This window comes from Eptatretus burgeri, chromosome 1 (assembly GCF_056783735.1).
Source record: "Eptatretus burgeri isolate ZD-2024b chromosome 1, Ebu_testis_v1, whole genome shotgun sequence".
NCBI lineage: Eukaryota > Metazoa > Chordata > Myxini > Myxiniformes > Myxinidae > Eptatretus > Eptatretus burgeri.
In genome coordinates, this window is record NC_140961.1 from 137,510,818 (window position 1) to 137,528,555 (window position 17,738).

Genomic DNA, 17,738 nt, shown 5'->3' on the forward strand with positions numbered 1-17,738 from the left:
GGTCATTCGTCAACAGGAGCCCATGAGAAGGTGTTTTTCAGTCCAAATTCCTTGAAAAATGAAAACGGCGCCGTAGAATGGGTGCTTGATAACATTCTCTTTTAGCGAAATACGGTATATATATATATATATATATATATATATATATATATATATATATATATATATATATATATATATATATATATACGCATTCGATTGAAGAAACTAAATGATCCAATAATAATTATAGGTTTATTTTATTTTGAAGGCCACATGGATGTCACGCACTCGAATTAAACGCACCAATCAATGTACCGTACTTGCCTTGCCTGTTGTGGACTTGTAGTTGTTGTTGTTTCATGGACTTTGGCTCCCCCTCCCACAATCGCGCTATCTCGTTTTTCATACAATGTCCTGTCTGCGCAAAATGTTCGACTTATTTTAAATAATTAATGATGTGATGTATTAATTAGCGGTTTTTTTGTTTTTATATGAACGAGTTGATGGAGCTGTTTGTCAAGTTTTCGGCGCGATGGAGGAGGCCGGGTGGTCGGTAATTCCGAGAGCCGGCATTGCGCGCGCAGGTTTGTTGTTGGAGGATTGAAGGATTGAAGGATTGAAGATTTGTGACATTCTTGAGTTCGACCATCTTGTTTAACCGGATATCCTCCCTTAGGGAGAACGCGGCGACAGGGGAGAGGATACGGAGACGATTCCAGCAAGGACGTCGATAATCGGAAATACCCTCTGAGCACTTCACCGGCGACGTCGAGGAGATTTGATAACACGGAGAGAGTTGATGAGAAACGGACCGAAAGGATGGCGGGAGATGGGATGACACGGACAGGCCATCGGACTCGGTTACATTCAGGATTGTCCAAAAATGTGACGTCGACAAGTGATGATTTCGACACTCGTGGGACTGCAGAGGATGAAAGGTAAAACGGTGACGGATTTGTCAAAATGAAGTGAAGATGTGGAGAGAAATAGCGTGCTGTGTGCTGTGTGCTGTGTGCTGTGTGCTGTGTGGGTTGGCTCCCCCACCAGGTTTCCTGGTTCGGAGAGTGTATGGATATGGACACCCAGCAGGACTAAAAACAAAACCTGTCAAAGGGTGGAGGAGCTCCCTGTGAGCCAACAGCCATCCATATCTGGTACCCAACTGCGTCTGCGGATGTCCTGCAGTGGGTTACCTTTCCTAGGACGTTGCTGGCAGAATTGGCACTTCGGCCACCGTAAAACCACTTCAATCTGCAAAAATTCACAGAGTGGTGCTGAAGTGTCATCCATCAAACGGCCGTCTCCTCGGGTTAACTTTTGGCGATCCCTTCGGTTGGGTACCTGGGATGGGCCAGGCATCTCCTGGGGATGGCCAGACGGAGGCCCTTGAAGTACCGACGGAAAGTGGATGCAGCGATGCGCTGGGGCGCATACTCCCCATGTGTGTATGTAATGTTGTGGGATGCTGGTTGCGTGTGTCATCAATCAACTCCACCGTATACCATCTTATTCTTCCCAATCTCTTCACGCAGGCTCTGGTGAAGAGCTTGGGAAGAATGTATACGTGGAGCTGAATGATGTGAGAAGCGTGGAGGAGGTAAGGGAGAGGCTTCTGAGTGGTTTGAGGAGGATTGATGGATGTGGTTTGCCAGCAAAGTTGAAGATATGGTGTTTGAAGTTTGGATTCATGCTACAAATATTGTGGCCATTGGTGGTTTATGTCTTTATGATATTGTGATAGTGTGTAGGTGGTTGTAAGGAGGTGGTTTGGGAGTGCCACGTTGTTTGGCAAACATTGCTTTTTATGGTCTGTGTGAAAACTTGGGTTTCCATTAACATCAATAACTGAGGAGTATACAGTCATGATGATGTGGGATTTGAGTGATCCAGTGGTGAAGAATGCTCTCCCAGAAAAGGTGGCAAGTCAGAAGTGGAATGCAAGAGCTTGGGTGGATGAAATGGAGGAGCAGTTGGAGCAGAAGGAGGTGATGGGAATGCTGCAGCACAGGAAGCAGGTCTTTGGGTCAATGAAACGTGGTCAAAGTTATGCATGAAGGAAAGGAGGAAGATAAGTGAGAGAGGAGAGGAGATATGTAAAGGCAGTAGGACGGACACAGCAGTGGGGTGTGCAAATGAGGACATTTAAGTGTCAAGAGATTTGGAGGATGGAGCCAATCGTGTTGATTTTCTTATTGCGGGCAACGTACGATGTGCTTCTATCTCCAGCACACTTGAGGGTGTGGAGGTTGTTTTGGAGGAGAGCTGTTTTTGGTGTGGGGGTCTGGGAACGATGCAGCATGTGCTGAGTGCATGCTGAGTAGCATGGACAACGGGGAGGTATAGGTGGTGGCATGATAAAATTGGAGTGGTGATAGTGGTATGGTGAAGCAAGAAGTGATAAGATCAAGGTAGAGAAGCGAGGGAGGAGGTCGATGGTAGAGAGTTGTTTGTAAGAGAGGGACAGACTATAAGGGGCAGAAAGAGAAGGATGAAGGGAAGAGGTTTGCCAAATGCTCGTGATTGGCAGGTGGTGGCAGAACTAAAGCAGCAAATGGTATTCCCTGAGGAGATCTGCGTGACAAGGTTGCAGCCTGACGTTATCTGGTCATTTGCAACAACGCAGGTCATCGTTTGGGAGTTATCAGCACCTTGGGAGGAGAGCATTGAGAAGGTGCATGAGACGAAAGTATAATGAGCTGTGGAGGTGGAGTGTAAAAGAAAGGGTTGATGAGTTTCTTGTCAGCTATTTCAGGTGGGATTTGGACTGCAGAGGATATCTTGGTGATCCCTTTTGTATGTTTCTGGCTTGACTCGGAGTGTGTGGGATGGAAAGAAGGGTGGTGGCTCGAGCAATGGTGAAAGGCTCATTCTGAATTTGGAGGAAGTTCATGGAGGCAGGTTGAGTGGAATAGGTTGTGAGGTTGGTTGCTTGGCTGTTCCTTCTTCCTCAACAGGAGGGGTGACTGAGCATGGAAGATGTATGGAGATGTACGTGTGGTGTGGTTTTATTATTATTAGGGTACCCAGTCAAGACTGGGTAACCTATTGTTTTTCTTCTGTTTGTTTCTTATTTATTATTCTTCCGCCGGCAATTTGCGGGTTGTTTCACTTTAAATATCATTTTCTCAGGGACGCGAAGTCCGATCGACACGAAACTTTCACCATAGTATGTATCTTTTTTGATTGCAAACTTAATTGGTAATTGTGACGTAAGTCACGTGGTACGGGCGCCATCTTGAAAAAACCGATAAACTTTGGACCTCTGTATCTCTGAAACGGTGCAATGGAAATTTTTTTTCGCTTCATACATTTGAATGAGCTCCTCATGGGGAACACGGGTGATTTTTCGTGACGTCATCGGTCAAGAGGTGTGCCGGTCAACATTCGTTGGGTACAACGCTGCATATGAAAAACCTGAAATTTATTGAGCCTCATCTGCACAACAATTCACCGTAGAAAAATATATTATGACGTGATCGGTCACTTGGTTCGGCAGCCATCTTGTTTTGATTTTTTTTTTTAATATTCTCCAGAACAGCTGCACAGATTGAGGCAAAACTTTACACACACACATTCCCCATGAGGTCGTTTTTCAAGTTTGTTAATTTCTTATTTATCGGTCACATGGTTTGGCAGCCATCTTGAATTTACCCTAAACCTTCAAGCATCTTCTCCAGAATGGCTTGTCAGATCAAGGGGAAACTTCACAACCAAGTTCCGCACGAGTAGGGAATATAAGTTTGTTAATTTCTAATTGATAGGTCACATGGTTTGGCAGCCATGTTGGATTCAAGAAAAATATTAAATAATGTTTTGTCTGGAATCTCATAACCTATCAAAGCGAAAATTTGTAACTATCATCTTCCATCACATCTGCATACATTGTAAAAATTATGACATCAAAAATCACATTGTTTGGTGGCTATCTTTGGATAGCAAAACGCACCTTATCCGATAAACACGAAACTTCACACACGTATTCCACTCCAGGATTGGAGGCAGAATGTAAAGTTTTGATGTCGTAGGTCACATGGTTCGTCAGCCATCTTGGATTGAAAATTAATAAATCCAAAAAATCTTCTTCTCCAGAACGGCTGGACAGATTGAGGCAAAAATTCACACACACTTTCCCCAAGATATCCTTTCACAATTTTGTTAATTTCTAAATGATTGGTCACACGGTTTGGCAGCCATCTTGAATTTACCCTGAAACCTTCAAACATCTTCACCAGAACGGCTGGTCAGATCAAGGGGAAACTTCACAAACTATTGCACACGAGCAGTGAATTTAAGTTTGTTAATTTGTAATTGATAGGTCACATGGTTTGGCAGCCATGTTGGATTCAAGAATTATATTAAATTAAAACTGGTAAACCAGTAATCCCGGGCTTCAACCCGTGCATCTGACGTCAAAGGACTTTAATTTGCACTGAGTCTGCAATGGGGTCTCGCTACGGTGTCCCTCATGTTATATCAATGAAGGATTGTAAAGCCGATAGCAATACATGATAAAGAAAGAAACTTCACATTGGACAAATCGAGGCTAGACAAAGCTTCAAGTCCCGAAAAAAGTCCAATAACTACATATTTGCATATTAATGTAAATGGCGAACTTGTAGGACGTTAAACGATCTTCCAGAATGTGCAGTCACTATAGCTCTATCTTCTTTCGGTTTCATTTTACGACATGTCGAAAATGATTTTAAACTTTGGGGGGCTCTGGGGCCTCACTGGGGTCAAATACATAGTATACACATATTTGGAGTCCCCTGTTTATGAACTATCTAAATCTGTCATTAAAATTTTTCAACTCTCATTTGCATATTTGGCATATTTAATGAGGCGAATCGGCATCATTTTAATCATATAAATTATGTAACGAGTTCGACCAAATTAACAACTTAACATTCCCATGGAACGTCGGAAATGTGTGCAAAAGATTGAGGCTGTCGGGTTATCCTTTCTGGAGAAGAAGATGTTTTTAGGTTTTGGAGAAAATCCAATATGGCCGCCATACCACGTGACCTACGTCATCAAAATTTTCAAAGTATAAACTTCAGGTGGAGAGTTATTAAATGGATAAGTTTCATTGAATTTCATCCAACCATTGTTTTCATTAAACGACATTTCAAAAATGGGTGATTTTAAATTTTGGGGGGCTCTGGGGCCTCACTGGGGTAAAATACAGACATAATGTAAACGTATTTGGAGTCCCCTCTTTAAGGCCTATCTAAATCCGTCATTCGATTTTTTTTTCAACTCTCATTTGCTTATTTTGCATATTTAATGAGGCGAATCGGCATAATTTTAATCATATAAATTTAGTGACAATTTTGACCAAATTAACAACTTAATATTCACATGGAACATTGCAAATGTGTGCAAAAGCTTGAGGCTGTTGGGTTATGCGTTCTGGAGAAGATGTTTTTAGGTTTTAGAGAAAATCCAATATGGCCGCCATACCACGTGACCTACGTCATCAAAATTTTCAAAGTATAAACTTCAGGTGGAGAGTTATTACGTGTTTAAGTTTCATTGAATTTCATCCAAGTGTTGTTTTCATTTTATGACATTTCAAAAATGGGTGATTTTCAACTCTGTGGGGGGCTCACTGGGGTCAAATACAGACATAGTATAAATATATTGGGAGTCCCCTGTTTATGTGCTATATAAATTTGTCATTAAATTTTTTCAACTCTCATTTGCATATTTTGCATATTTAATGAGGCGAATCGGCATCATTTTAAATCATATGAATTATGTAACGATTTCGACCAAATTAACAACTTAACATTCCCATGGAACAATGCAACTATGTGCAAAAGTTTGAGGCTGTCGTGTTATCCGTTCTGGAGAAGATGTTTTTAGGTTTTGGAGAAAATCCAATATGGTCGCCATACCACGTGACCTTCGTCATCAAATGTTTCATAGTATAAACTTCAGGTGAAGAGTTATTATGGTGTTAAATTTCGTTGAATTTCATCCAACAGTTTTCCCTCCAGATCCGCCACAAAATCGGTCAGTAGAACATAAAAACGCCTTAAATAATTATGATACTAACACATTCAATAGGGCTTCAGCCATTTGGCTTGAAGCCCTAATAATGTTTTCTCTGGAATCACATAACCAATTGGATCGAAACTTGGCAACTATAATCGACCCCCATGCCTGCATATACGGTAAACATTATGATGTCACAAGTCACATGGTTTGGAGGCCATCTTGGATAGAAAGACGCACCTTATCCGATTAACACGAAACTTCACCCACTTGTTCCACTACACGCTTGGAAGCAGACTATAAGCTTATGATGGCATAGGTCACATGGTTCGTCAGCCATCTTGGATTGAAAATTAATAAATTTTGAAAATCTTCTTCTCCAAAACAGCTGGACAGATTGAGGCAAAAATTCACACACACTTTCCCCAAGATATCCTTTCACAAGTTTGTTAATTTCTAATTGATAGGTCACATGGTTTGGTGGCCATATTGAATTAACCCTAAAACCTTCAAACATCATCTTCTCCAGGACGGCTCAACAGATCAAGGGGAAACTTCACAAAAGTATTGCTCAAGGGTAGTGAATATAAGTTTTTTAATGAATAATTGATATGTCACATGGTTTGGCAGCCATGTTGGATTCAAGAAGAATATTAAATATTGTTTTCTCTGGAACCACTTATCCCGTTGATGCGAAACTTTGCGACTATCATTTAAGTCTCATGTTCTATCAAAGCGGACGTCTGGGTACCTGGTCATCACTGCCAGCAGTTATAAAGTGGCAGTTCTAGTTAGGGTACCCTGTGAGTACTGGGTACCCTATTGTTTTTCTTATGTTTATTATTATTTTTCTTTTTCCGCCGGCATTTTGCACCCTTTTTCGCTTTAAAAATCATTTTCTCTGGGATACTAAGTCCGATCGACACAAAATTTTCACCGCAGTATGTATCTTTTTTGATAGCACAATCACATTATAATTATGACGTCATTGGTCACGTGGTGCGGGCGCCATCTTGAAAAAAACGATAAACTTTGGACCTCTGTATCTCAGAAACCGTGCAATTGAAAATTTTTTCGCTTGATACATTTTACTAAGCTCCGTATGGGGAACACGTGTGATTTTTCGTGACGTCATAGGTGAAGCGATATACCGGTGAAAATTCGTCAAGTAGAACGCCATATGGGAAAAATCTGAAAAATTCTGAGCATCATCTACGCCAAAAATCACTGACGAAAATGTTTTTATTGACGTCATCGATGACGTAATTCGGCCGCCATCTTGTTTTTTAGTGTTTTTTTTTTAAAAAATCTTCTTCTCCAGAACGGCTATGCAGATTGAGGCGAAACTTACACGCACATTCCCCCTGAGGTCCTCTTTCAAGTTTGTTAATTTGTTGTTGATACGTCACATGGTTTGGCGGCCATCTTGAAAAAACCCTAAAACCTTCAAACATCTTCTTCTCCAGAAGCGCTGGTCCAATGAAGGCGAGATTTCAGAACTATATTCGTGACATGTATGCGATGCAAGTTTGTTAATTTCAAAGTGATAGGTCACATGGTTTGGCCGCCATGTTGGATTTAAGAAAAATATTAAATAATGTTTTCTCTGGTATTTCATAAGCCATCGAAGCGAAAATTTGCAAGTGCCTTCCTCGCTCAACTCAGCATACATGGTAAAAAAGTTTTACCTCAGAAGTCACATGGTTTGGCGGCCATCTTGGATAGAAAAATAGACTTTATCCGATTTACACGAAACTTCACACACTTGTTCGGGTCGACGATGGAAAGCAGAATTTAAATTTATGATATCATAGGTCACAAGGTTCGGCAGCCATCTTGGATTGAAAATGAATAAATTTTAAAAATCTTCTTCTCCAGAAGGGCAAGACAGATCAAGATGAAACTTAACACATATATTCCCCATGAGGTCCTTTCTCAAGTTTGTTAATTTCTTCTTGATCGGTCACATGGTTTGGCGGCCATCTTGAAAAAACCCTAAAACCTTCAAACATCTTCTTCTCCAGAAGCGCTGGTCGGATGAAGGGCAGATTTCAGCAGTATATTCGGGACACGTAGGCGATATAAGTTTGTTAATTTCGAATTGATAAGTCACACGGTTTGGCCGCCATCTTGGATTTAAGAAAAATATTAAATAATGTTTTCTCTGGAACCGCTTAACCAAACGAATCGAAAGTTTGCAATTATCATCTACCATCGTGTGTGCACGCGTGGTAAAAATTATGATGTCACACGTCACATGGTTTGGCGGCCTTCTTGGATAGAAAAACGCACCTTTACCGATTAACACGAAACTTCACAATCGTGTTCCAATACCCAATTGGAAGCAGAATATAAATTTGTGATGTCATAGGTCACATATTTCGTCAGCCATCTTGGAATGAAAAATAATATCTTAAAACGTCTTTTTCTCTGAAACGACTTGACAGATCGAGGCGAAACTCCACCACTATGACCGCCTCTCCATGACTAATAAAAAGTTCTCACCCCCTTTTGAGGTACGACGCAACGTTTGGCAGCCATAGTGGATTGAAGGAAAAATATTAATTAATGTTTACTCTGGAACTACTGCATCAATAAATGTGAAACATCACCTTTATGGTGGAACAGTCATGCGGAATGAGGGTTTGAAACTTCAACGGGATCGGGCCCAGGGTTTGGCAGCCATGTTGGTTTTAAGAAAAATATTAAATAATGTTTTCTCTGGAACTGCTTAACCTTGCGAAGCGAAAATTTGCACTTATCGTCTCCGATCGTGTTTGCACATGTGGTGAAAATTATGACATCACAAGTCACATGGTTTGGCCGCCATCTTGGATTGAAGGATAAATATTAATTAATGTTTACTCTGGAACCGCTGCTTCTATATATACGAAACTTCAGATTTGTAATTTAGCCGACATGCGAAACAAACGTTTAAAATTTCAACCTGATCGGTCACGCGGTTTGGCAGTCAGAATTATTTAATTATTTGAATCTGTTCGCCAGTAATAAGGAAATTGAACGCTTTGTGCTGCCCGGTTCGTAACTCGTCTGTTCCGCGCCGTCTCGAAGCAGGCCTGTGTTTGTATAACCATTAAATAATGTTTTCTCTGGCACCGCTTATCCGATAAATGCGAAACTTTGCGACTATGATTTAAGTCTCATGTTGTATCAGTTGTGTCAAAGGCGGACGGACTGGGTACCCGGTCATCACTGCCAGCAGTTATAAAGTGGCAGTTCTAGTTATTATTATTATTATTATTATTATTATTATTATTATTATTATTATTGGGGTACCCAGTCAAATAGACTGGGTAACCTATTGTTTTTCTTCTGTTTATTTCTTATTTATTCTTTTTCCGCCAGCAATTTGCGGGTTCTTTCGCTTTAAAAATCATTTTCTCAGGAACGGTAAGTCCGATCGACACAAAATTTTCACCATAGTATGTATCTTCTTTTATAGCAAACGTAATTGATAATTGTGATGTCATTGGTCACATCGTATGGGCGCCATCTTGAAAAAAACCGATAAACTTTGGACCTCTGTATCTCTGAAACGGTGCAATGGAATATTTTTTCGCTTCATACATTTTAATAAGCTCCCTATGGGGAACACGGGTGATTTTTTTTTTTTTTTTTTTTTTTTTTTTTTGTTTTGTGATGTCATCGGTGAAGCGGTATGCCAGTGAAAATTCGTCAAGTACAACGCTGCATAGGAAAAATCTGACATTTCTTGAGCATCATCTACACAATAATTCACCATAGAAAAACAATATTATGATGTCATAAGTAACTTGGTTCGGCAGCCATCTTGTTTTGGAATTTTTTTTTTGTTTCTTGTTTTGCCATTTTTTTTTTGGTTTCTTTGTTTTGCCACCACAGCCATTTTGTTCTGAATTATGACCTCGACACGAAACGACACGATTTGTCAATCCAAATTCACCATACACCTACATGATTTTTCTTCAACCTTTCCTTTTCCTTATCTTATGTAATCTTTATCAAAAAATAAAAAAACGGTTTCTTAAAAATGCTTCAATTTCCTCTTTCACACGTGTGGTTCTCAGTATTGTATCATAATTCACTACTCTTCTTCTTCACAAGACTTTTCAATTCGACCTTTCCGTCATCCCGTGTCAGTCCCATGTTAATCTTACTTTATTGCATCCCTCATGTAAGGTCTTTAATCACATCTCTGACTTAAAAATTTTAAAACTCCCACTTTGCGATGCATGTTCATGTTCTATCAATCGTCCTTTGTTTTTTTTGTTTTTTTTCTTCAAACTTCAGTGCCAATTCACCCCACCTCCTTAAATCTACATCTTCCAAACCCCTCAACTGTTATCCCCTCTCCTTACCCCTCCTATTTTGCCCCTCATCCTACCTCTGCTTTAGGCACCTCTTCGCTGTCTTCTGCTTCAGTATCAGCTCCTCTGTTGTCCCAAACTGTGTGGTGTTCTAACATCTGTGGTCTCCATTCTAACCAAACACATATATATATATATATATATATATATATATATATATATATATATATGTATATATATATATATATATATATATATATATATATATATATATATATATATATACAGTCATGCGCCACTTAACGACGTTCCGGGCAACGACGGATCGCATATACGACGGATCTGCCAGCTCTGGAAAAAAAAAAAAAATGAAAAAGAAATGTAGCTGCAAAATTCCTATCGCCGAGTGATCTAGCCGACGTAGCGCTGCCGGTTGTATAAAAATAGCACGTACAATTATGTATGCTGTACAGTACATAATGATAAACGACAGTATGGCCCTGTTATAACGCGATCGTTGAGGTCCATAAAATGTCATTGCGAAAAAAGCAGGGTTGTGCTAAATCGGGATTCAAGGAAATTGGCTTTCAAACTGAAACAATGTTTGCACGTTTACCTTCTCGGAAGTAAATTACCTTTGAATTGAAGAATTCTGCGAATAAATCGTTGTTGTTACAGTCGAAATTGAAACACAAATTTCTTTTTGGTGAAGCTTTTCATGTTGTTAAAACAATCGCACTGTTCCGAAAATATTGTCGCGGATTCGCGCCCGCTGGCGTGCTGATGGCCACGTAACTCGAATCGCGGCACGTCACCCACCGGACGGACAATCCAGTCGTGACCCTCTCGGACTAACACCGGGAACCAGTCACGGGTGGACCTTTCGGTCTCACCGCGATCGAGCCAATCGGCCCCCGCGTGGGATAGGGTTGCTCGCCAAATTCGACCTACCTAAGTACCCACACGGAGGGTAGACCGGGCGATCGCACCTCGCCGCAGGTCGACTTCGGACACGGGCCACTTAAGCGACCCGTTCCGTACTATCGGGATAACCGAGCGGTGTTATTCGTCGGCCTCGACGGTTCGATTAATTATCGGGCGTCTTAGCCCAGGACCAACCCTTTACGTGAAGCAAGATGGGGATTCAATGAAAGAAATGACGAAGCGAAGCAGGAAAACAGTTCAACATAAAGCACATTTATTCGCGATGAACGGAAAGCACACATATACAATTCCACCAAAAGCACATAGAAAAGAAGACAAAAAGCAAATGCGACAATGCAGATCTAATACCGACTACGCGAGCACACGGCAACACTTATACAATTTTACTTCACAGACGGCGCCGACAACACATATTCAAAACCAAGAAAAAGAACACCCTCAAGGATGAGGCGGGCCTGGGGCCGAGACCGGGTCGGGCCTACCCGTCTGATGATGAGGCGCGAAGTGGCGATGGTGCCCCAACTCCGCGGGCCTCGCGGACAGTGTCTGGTAGGGGGTGGGAAAAGGGGCCCCCTTTGTTGCACTATCTCAGCGCGGGGGGGAAACAGGAGGGGGTTACTGATGCTCGGGGGAAGGAGGATTTTTATTCTGTCTCGGGTCCTGCGACGAGCGTCTCCACCTCGACCAGGTCGCGCCGTCGGCCTCCCGCCTTCAGCTCCCGGCACCGACGCGAGCACCCCCTCGTCCGTCTTCGCCGCCGCCACCTCTCCACAGCTCCGCCGACAACTCGTACCAACGCACAGCTCGTTCCAACGCGCGGCTTCCTTCCAGCTCCACCGACGACTCTCTTGAACTCCGAACTCACTCTTTCCAACGCACACCCAACTCCAACGCACACGACGACCCTTTTCTGACGAACGCAGCCGCTTATATCAGCCCAGTGGCTTCGCCTTTGACCCCCTGCCTTCGACCTTTCACCTCGTTCCCCATTGGCCCGAGAAAAAGTGGGCGTGAATGCTTTTTGATCCGTTTTTCTGTGGAAAGTCCGCGATGCTTTTGAACACGCTGCTCGGTGCGCGCTCCGCACGAGTCCAGCATCGGTGCCCACGAGTGGCGCGAGATGACGGTGATGCGATGGTGGCGAGTTGTGACGGTAAACGTCGTGGCGGTTGTGGTGAAGCGGCGTTGTGGTTGGTGGTTGTTGTTGTGATGGCTGTTGAGACGTGGTTGGTGGTGGTAATAATGGCGGTTAGTCCAAAATAAAGATAGTAAAAGAAAAACGGCTATCCTGAAGAGTCGCAGCACGCATGAATGACATTTATCCCCTCTAGACAACGGGTTTGGGCCTAACTACACATATACTTACCGAGATATCTCACCTCAGGGACCTGAATGGTGGTTTGCGAATTTGGTCAACCACAACACTACCCCCTCGCCTTTTTACAGACTCGTCCCGAGTCGTCAAATTTTCGTGTGCCATCATGTGTAGTTTTCCCCTAGTACATTTTACCTACGGATCCCTGAGTGCGACATTTATGGTATTCGTGTCCCCAAAATAAATAACCTGAGGGCTGCGTAACTACCTAAACAAACTCACTCACACGGACGACTTAAATAAAATTGCCGGCGCTAGGACAGACATGCCGGGGGCGCACTCATATTTACAGTACATCTTAACCTTAACTTACAAATTTTACACTAAACCATGGCCCAGGATCAATGAACTCTGCAAAAGAAAAGCAGTTAGCAGGGAGCCAGGCTGCTCGCATGCAGTCTCTGGCTCAAAACAATGCAGGTGACAGGGAACGTGGCTGGCTGCTCACACGCAGTCCAAGGCCTTCCTTTTTGAACTGAACGCAGTGAACCACAACGGTGCATGGGCCGCACAAACGCAGTCTCCGTGCCAGCTCAAGTGGCACACGCAATGAACACAACGAATGGATGGATGACTGGATGGACGCAAACACGGTGCATGGGCCGCCACTGCAGGCCCGTGTTGTAGCTGCCAACAGGGCAGTTCTTGCAGCTTGCAAACTGTTGCTTTCTGATCCTGGTGCACATGGAAATGAACAGGGGGGGGGGGGCAGAGCAAAATTGAACGGGGCTGGTGAACATGGGCAGTGGGCATGGCATGGCAAAGGCAGCAGGCAAACGCAGCCCGCAGAAGAAGGCCGCTGCAGGCAAACAGCCCGCAGAAGAAGGCCGCTGCAGGCAAACACAGCCCGCAAAAGAAGGCCGCTGCAGGCAAACACAGCCGGCAGGTGAACTGGCCGGCACAGGCCTTGAAGTAACACAGCTGCAGATGATCCGGCCGGCACAGGCCTTGCAGCAACACAACAGCTGCCGATGAAGTGGGCCGGCACAGGCCTTGAAGAAAAACAGCCAGCCGGCTGAAGTGGCCGGCACAGGCCTTGAAGTAAAACACGGCCAGCCGATGAAGTGGCCAGCCTTTGCCGTTCAGTGGAGGTTGGTGGAGGGAGTGCGGTGGTGCTGGCCACTCGGAAGGCGGGCTCGGACCTACCCTACGGTCTCCCTCCCAACCTATCGCCTTTGCCTGTCACTGTCCATACCCACTCCCTTAATTTGTCAAACCCCAATTTCGCCCCAACTTATTATTTTTATTTTTTTATTTTTTTACTTCCCCCTATAAATCGTCCCCTAACCCCCTTTATCGTCCTTGTTCGGCTAACCTATCCTGTCACCTAGCCTACTCCCAACCCCTACGTTCCCTTCCCGGAGGGGAATAAGGGAGAGCTAACGTCCTGTGTCGAGGCCCAACTCAAGCCTCAGAATGGCCTCCCCAGAGTTCGGCGATCTAACCCAAAGTGGGTCCAGCGGCCCACAACGAGAGCGAGGGGATGGATGGTGCAGAGGGGTACATCTCCTAATCTACCCTAACCATTTAACTGTTAAACTACCCCGGGGCTTTCAACAAGCGCCTCTCGCTTAAACTATTGGTTCTAACAACCCAGATTCCCGTCGCCTGTGTTGGTGTCCTCACAATTTCGGGCCTCGCCCCCCCAATTTTCTCTCCGTGCCCTCACACGGTCTCATGGCTGGGACACGTGGCTCCCTTTGGCAGGCACGACCCTCTGCCGATTCTCCGACGATGGCACCCCCGGGCACTACACTGCCTCCGAGCCTACCAGCTCCCTAACACCGGGGAGTGCCCCCCATGGCACCTCCCCTGAAACGCACACGTGGCAGGCTGGCTTTCCAGGCCCCTTTCCGAGGGTCACCCGTGCCCACAACACTGCCCACGCGGCTAATGACGCCCCGGGCCCCCGCACCAAGCAGGCGCACCCGTGCCCACTACGCTATCCCGGCCCCCCATGGGCCCTTGGCCTACCACGGCCGACTAGCCCGGTGCCCGGGGTACCCACTCAGCGATACTCACCTTTCGCAGCCACGCTCCCAAGCCCGTCAACAGGGCTCCTGCACCCCTCCAAATGGGTCTCGAGCCTACTTTCCCACCAACAACAAAACGACCTCCGTTTTTCAATTTGACTAACCCCTTAACTCAGTCTACACTGACCCCGGGGTCCCTTGGGCGGGAGTCACTCCTCCCCCCAATCACTCATCGCACCATGTATTCCCCATTCGCTCCACTCACACAGACCCGCTGGCCTCACTCACTCAACAAGTACTCACCTCACAACTCACCAACTCTTCAACACACACACCGCTGAACTCTGCCATCCTCCTAACTACCTCCCCTAACTAACTCGTGCTCCCACGTCGTCCCTTAAACTAGTAGCACGTTCCTTTTAACACTACGTAGATAAGCTACGTCCCCACTACACATCCACAAGTCTGTCACTGTCTCCAAATAATCCCATTAATTATTTACCCAACCTAAATCTCGCTATCATCCCTCTAACTAATCCATTCCACGGACTCCATGAGGACTTACCCCTGCCCCATGAAGTCGGTCTAACTAAGCTAACTCTTCCCCCTAACTAGTTTCCATCCTGTGCCCAGGGTCAAGGGGGTCTTCCACCCCTTGCCCAGAAATCCTGTGCACCCGAAAGTGAGGCTTGTTTTTTTTTTATTTTTTTATTTTTTTTTTTTTTCACGCGCAGCACCAGCGCACAACTCGCGCACTTTGCACCTGCCCGTGACGTCATGCAGCTGCACGTGTTCCTCGTCCCTTCTTGGACGGTACTATCCGGCAGGGATACCCCTCCTGCCGGATTCCAACCCCACGTGCAGCCATGGCGTCACCGTGCGCATAAAAAAAAACACAAGCCCCACGTCTCGAGGGGTTCCCCACGCGAACACATGTGCTTTGCCCGTTGGAGCTCAACACACACGATCGCGTGGAGAACCCGTCCGGTCCAAATCCATAATCCTGCCTAAACTTTGTCCGTCCGCGGGATCGGCAAATCCACCGCTGGCGTTTCCGGACCGGGACTTCACTCTTCCAAGCGAGCACGTGGTGGCCTAGTGCGTTGCACAGCACGAACCTCGTGCTCACTGCTGGGTGAACCCGGCACGGTCCCCGAAACAACTACAGCCGCTACTCGGCTTTCTTTCCTCTGTCGTCGTCGTCGCCATTCCACCCACGCACACCTGCGTGTCACGACGCTCGCACTCCACACCATTACATTCACACCGGGAGACGCGGCTGCGTGCTCCCGCATGCCAACCGACATCTCCCTCACATACCGCTCTCTCACACACACGGTCTCCCTTGCACAAACCATACCACTCACACGTGGTGCTCCATTCACTCGCGGCCTTCCACTCACTCGTGCCATACTACTCGCACAAACCATACTACTTACACACGCGGGGGCACTCGCCCGCGGTGCCTCACTCACACACCGTGCCTCACTCACACACGCGGGGGCACTCATCCGCGGTGCCTCATCAACACTCCGTGCCTCACTCACCCGCGGTGCCCCTTTTACACACGGCGTGCTGGGAAGCACGTACTCTGGCACCATCGCCACCACACCACTCACACACGGGGTCGCTTCCACACACGGGGACGCACTCACGCCTTGCACCACACACACAGGGACAACCACACTGGGGATTTGTGTCCCCACAAGGGTCTCCGGGGCCTCTATACCCCCCAAGCTCTCCTAGCACCCGTTCGCAGCACTCCTCCTCTCAACCTCGCAAAGCACGACCGAACTCACCTGGTCGTGACTCGCCTCAAGGGGGCATACTCCTTCCCATCGTTCCTGGAGGAGGCCATCCAGGTGCTCGCACTGGGTCTCTACCCAGTCCGCCAGCTCACCCCCATTATCCTCCACTACCTCCGTGTGTGTGTGTGCGTCACTTACCCCGTCTTCATCGTGCAGTCTTCCCTCTATTTTTTCTGTCTCCCGTGTCTCTGCCAACTCTTCACCCTTTACTTCCCTTGTCTCAACTATTATTATTTCCTTTGTCACGGCCTTCATGCCCGCCTGCAGGCATCGGCCCATGTTCTGCGTCTCACCCCGCAGCTTTTTCGTTTCTTCCTTCCTTTGCTTGTTCATGCCTTTCATTTCGTTTATAAATTCAGTTGTGTTTGCATCCATCTTTTCGATTATTTTTTTGGTCATGCCTTTCATTTCGTTTATAAATTCATGCGCATTCGTTTCCATTTGCTTGTTCATTGCCGCCAGCATGGCGTATAGCTGGGCCATGTCGGGTGCGCTTGGGTGAGCCGATTCGGCAAGAATCGGGAGGTTTTGGTGGAGAGGGGGAGGGGAGGTGTCATACACCGCGGCCGCTGCCGCACCCATTTCGGCCTCTGGGTTCAGTTGGGCGAGTTTGTTTTCCTGTACAACCAACATTTCCTGCATGGGGATTTCATCCTGAGCAATGGATTCTACCCATTCTACATCCATTTCTAATACCCCCGGCTCCCGCTCGCCTTGAGACGCCATCTTGCTTCTCTTAAAGGGTTAATTTGAATCGCTCGTAATTTGGAGGGAATCGGGGGTCGCTTCTCTCACCCCTGGACCGATTCCCGTGAATTTAGCTGGAGACAGGAGAGCCCGTTTTCCTGTTCTCCGATACCAGTGCCGCGAGGAGGGCGATGGATTTGTATCCCACTTCTGACACCAGTGTCGCGGATTCGCGCCCGCCGGCGTGCTGACGGCCACGTAACTCGAATTGCGGCACGTCGCCCACCGGACGGACAATCCAGTCGTGACCCTCTCGGACTAACGCCGGGAACCAGTCACGGGTGGACCTTTCGGTCTCACCGCGATCGAGCCAATCGGCCCCCGCGTGGGATAGGGTTGCTCGCCAAATTCGACCTACCTAAGTACCCACACGGAGGGTAGACCGGGCGATCGCACCTCGCCGCAGGTCGACTTCGGACACGGGCCACTTAAGCGACCCGCTCCGTACTATCGGGATAACCGAGCGGTGTTATTCGTCGGCCTCGACGGTTCGATTAATTATCGGGCGTCTTAGCCCAGGACCAACCCTTTACGTGAAGCAAGATGGGGATTCAATGAAAGAAATGACGAAGCGAAGCGGGAAAACAGTTCAACATAAAGC

General features: G+C 46.1%; 1 protein-coding gene across 8 annotated transcripts in view; it reads left to right on the plus strand.

Moving 5' to 3' along the window:
• The first annotated feature begins 417 nt into the window (after positions 1 to 417).
• The window catches only part of LOC147035566 (torsin-1A-interacting protein 1-like), a 59,815-nt gene continuing 42,494 nt past the window's right edge, over positions 418 to 17,738 (plus strand). For 7 of the 8 annotated variants that reach the window (XM_085899913.1, XM_085899935.1, XM_085899915.1 and 4 more), the window contains exons 1-2: positions 418 to 566; positions 659 to 920. In XM_085899913.1, coding sequence (XP_085756039.1) covers positions 515 to 566; positions 659 to 920 — 314 coding nt within the window. In that variant the 5' untranslated portion in view covers positions 418 to 514. The remainder of the gene's footprint in view (positions 567 to 658; positions 921 to 17,738) is intronic. The other variant, XM_085899957.1, reaches the window with a different exon arrangement.